Here is a 3,036-nt window from a genome sequence, read left to right as displayed (position 1 = left end):
AATGATATTTACTTTTTTTTTAGTTTTAATATAATATTCCCAAATATTTTTCTAATTAATTAAATTTGATTGTTGAATAAATTATATATCATTTTTATTTAGTTGCATATTATATGAAATATTATTACAAAAAAATAAATCATCTTAAGACTATCATATTATTAGATTCTAAATGGAGTCGAGGAAGCTTAGTGGTTTTACAATGGTGTTAATTTAATTTAATTTGTTTTTCCGTAAAAATTCAAGTTTAATACAATCCATTATATATTGACCCACTTGCCTATTGTAGAGAAGTCTCTTAACGTATTATAATATATTATGAATTATACAACAATGCAATAATTAGGGAATTAGGACTGTTTAATAACCAGTAGGTAAACCCACTTTAGGTACCTATGCAAAGCTTTATGCCTATACATCATTTTATATTGATGTCCGTATAACAGCAATATTATAATATTATTTTCCCAAGACGTAAATTTTCCAAATACGCTCCTGCTTACACCATTTTATAGGTAACCTGTCTTTTATTATAATATATTTATATCTGTACCTAATGATTAGTATTGAAAGTGTATTATAATATCACGTACTGTATAGGTTTTTTTGATACGCATATATTATATTTAACTGGTACACGTTTCTCTACACCTATTTAGAAATTGATTTAAATTTTTATAGAGCGATATTCTGAAATTAGTATTAAATGGCGCGTGATTTCCATCCGACGTCCTAATCTAAGACCCGCGGCGTCTGGGACTCGTTATTAAATCGGGTAAGCATAGCTGCTGCCGTTGCGGTACGTTATTACCAGGGCTGTGAATTTAATGCACTAAAAATCCATGAAATACGAATGCATTCGTGCGCTCAGGAAAATAGGGAAATAAGCATTACAAAATATATGCACTTAACCTTCCGAAATATGTGAAATGTACAACATGAAAATAATGTATTATAATTATATATATTATATTATTATCATATATTATATGGATTCAAAAGTGTGTTCAAAGGTATTAAATAACATGCATAAAACATTAAAATAATTGTACGTTAACAAATGTGTATTATAACAAAAAATACAAACGATAAGCATATTATTATTTATTAAAATTAAAAAATAATAATTTTTTAAAGAATTTACGCATTATACATTTTGTATAAGAATATTATAATGTATACGGTACCGAATTTCGACAATTCCATAAATCCGTATTTTTCACCCCAGATATGCAATATAAATTAAAAACATAAAAGAACATTTGTATACATTAACGTATTGTAAAATTATGGAAAATAAATTTTGTATTTAAAATAATATTGTATTGTCTTAAATAATATTTGAATAAAATTACACTTATTTTTTCATTCAGAATGGAGTTCACCGATAGGCATATTCATTATATTCACATTTCTAATTATTTAATATTCTTGGCTTCTAATTTTCTAATTAAGTCGGAAGTGGAAGCACTGAAAGGAAAAATAAACGTATCATCTCCCGAAAAAAATAAATACAATATTCTCCGTTAAAATACCTCGCTGCTTGTACTAGTTGAAAATCAAAACCCTAATGTTTATTTGCCGGCGAACAAAGAGTTCAAATCACTTTAGTTGTAAAAATTTAGATGGGGACCTTGTTTGTTGGGTAAACATCGAGTCCTTTCGTTTTAGGCTGTGACGTCCACAATAATATAATAAACTATTTTTATGGTGACACGACGACTGAGTGACGACGAAAAGTTAATAATATTATGCATACCACGGAGAAGCAGGTGAATAGTGACGAGGTCTTGTGTTTGAAATAGCTGTCGCAGATCTCCACGATTTGAGCGCTGGGCGACGATTTCCTCTGGACGGACGGGTATGCGCTGCAGCTGTTCTCGTTCAGCGACCAGCTCTCGGTGAACTTGTACAAGTCCGGTTCCAAGTACCCATTGGACGACAGCATGTCATTGATGGGCTCGTTATCCAGCGTTCCAAGCAGTCCCGCAGTCTTCCCGAAATACCAACCTGAAAAAGTTTCCGGGGTGTAACAGAAATCATGCATGAATGTAATGGTAAAATATAATTATTTGACACAATAGTATTTTGATATTTGATCAGTTACTATTTATTATTGTTAAAAATATTACAATATTATAAACTATAAGTCCAGTGTCTGACAATCATGTGCATCGGTTATGTTTATTAGTTCAGTTCTAGTTTATCTTAATCATTAACACTTTAAATCTAGAACTACTAAATAATGAGGATATTAAAATGGTCTTACATGATAAATACATTAAATATCAGAGCAGGTAAAATAATATCAACAGTTAATAATGCAAAATGATGGTTTAAAATTTAAATACATTAAACTGAAAAATGTAATGTCATTTTAAAAACTATTATAATAATATCTTTTATATCTGAGAAAAACAAATTCTAAAAGAGAAAGTTGAGCGAAGTACTTGAAAAAAGTTGTTTTCTTAGAAAATAATTATTGCTCTACTTTTCAAGTCGTAAATGCATAAGATTTAATTTCGGAAGCGATTGACAACCATGTTCCAGTTTTTAATAATTTTTAACTTATTATCTAAACCTGTTTTGGTCTATATTAATAAAATCAAGCTTTTATTTGTAATTATAAAATAATCCTTTTGTACTCATATTATACACATATACAATGAAAAAAAGGTGGGTAAGTGGATGTCGCTCTGCTGTACAGTAGGTTACAAGTGGGTCACTGTATAATGGATAGTATTAAATTTGAATTCAATGATATAATATCACTGTATAAGAAAAACGATTCTGAGCGGAGACGGTTTGTCAATCTAGGTATTAGACATACCTATTATAGGTAGGTATACTTATCTATAGTATTAAAAAAAAATTGACCTATAATAGGTATTAATAATAAATTCCAAATTAATCATATCACAATATCCATTAGGTAACGCGTTATACATCAACAACAAACCGTAGTACTATCATAGATATAAATAGTATACTTTAGAAGTTTCAAGTACCCACAAATAATATTATACAATCATTACA

At 28.8% G+C, this 3,036-nt stretch overlaps 1 protein-coding gene across 1 annotated transcript in view; it reads right to left on the bottom strand.

Moving 5' to 3' along the window:
• LOC100165697 overlaps positions 1–3,036 on the bottom strand; it is a 127,030-nt gene that overhangs the window by 27,619 nt on the left and 96,375 nt on the right. Inside the window, exon 67 of the mRNA XM_001942580.5 lies at positions 1,760–2,010. Coding sequence (XP_001942615.2) covers positions 1,760–2,010 — 251 coding nt within the window. The remainder of the gene's footprint in view (positions 1–1,759; positions 2,011–3,036) is intronic.

This window comes from Acyrthosiphon pisum, chromosome X, assembly GCF_005508785.2.
Source record: "Acyrthosiphon pisum isolate AL4f chromosome X, pea_aphid_22Mar2018_4r6ur, whole genome shotgun sequence".
Classification (NCBI taxonomy): domain Eukaryota; kingdom Metazoa; phylum Arthropoda; class Insecta; order Hemiptera; family Aphididae; genus Acyrthosiphon; species Acyrthosiphon pisum.
The sequence above is the reverse complement of the archived record's forward strand: the minus strand, read 5'-3'. Positions and strand labels throughout refer to the sequence as shown.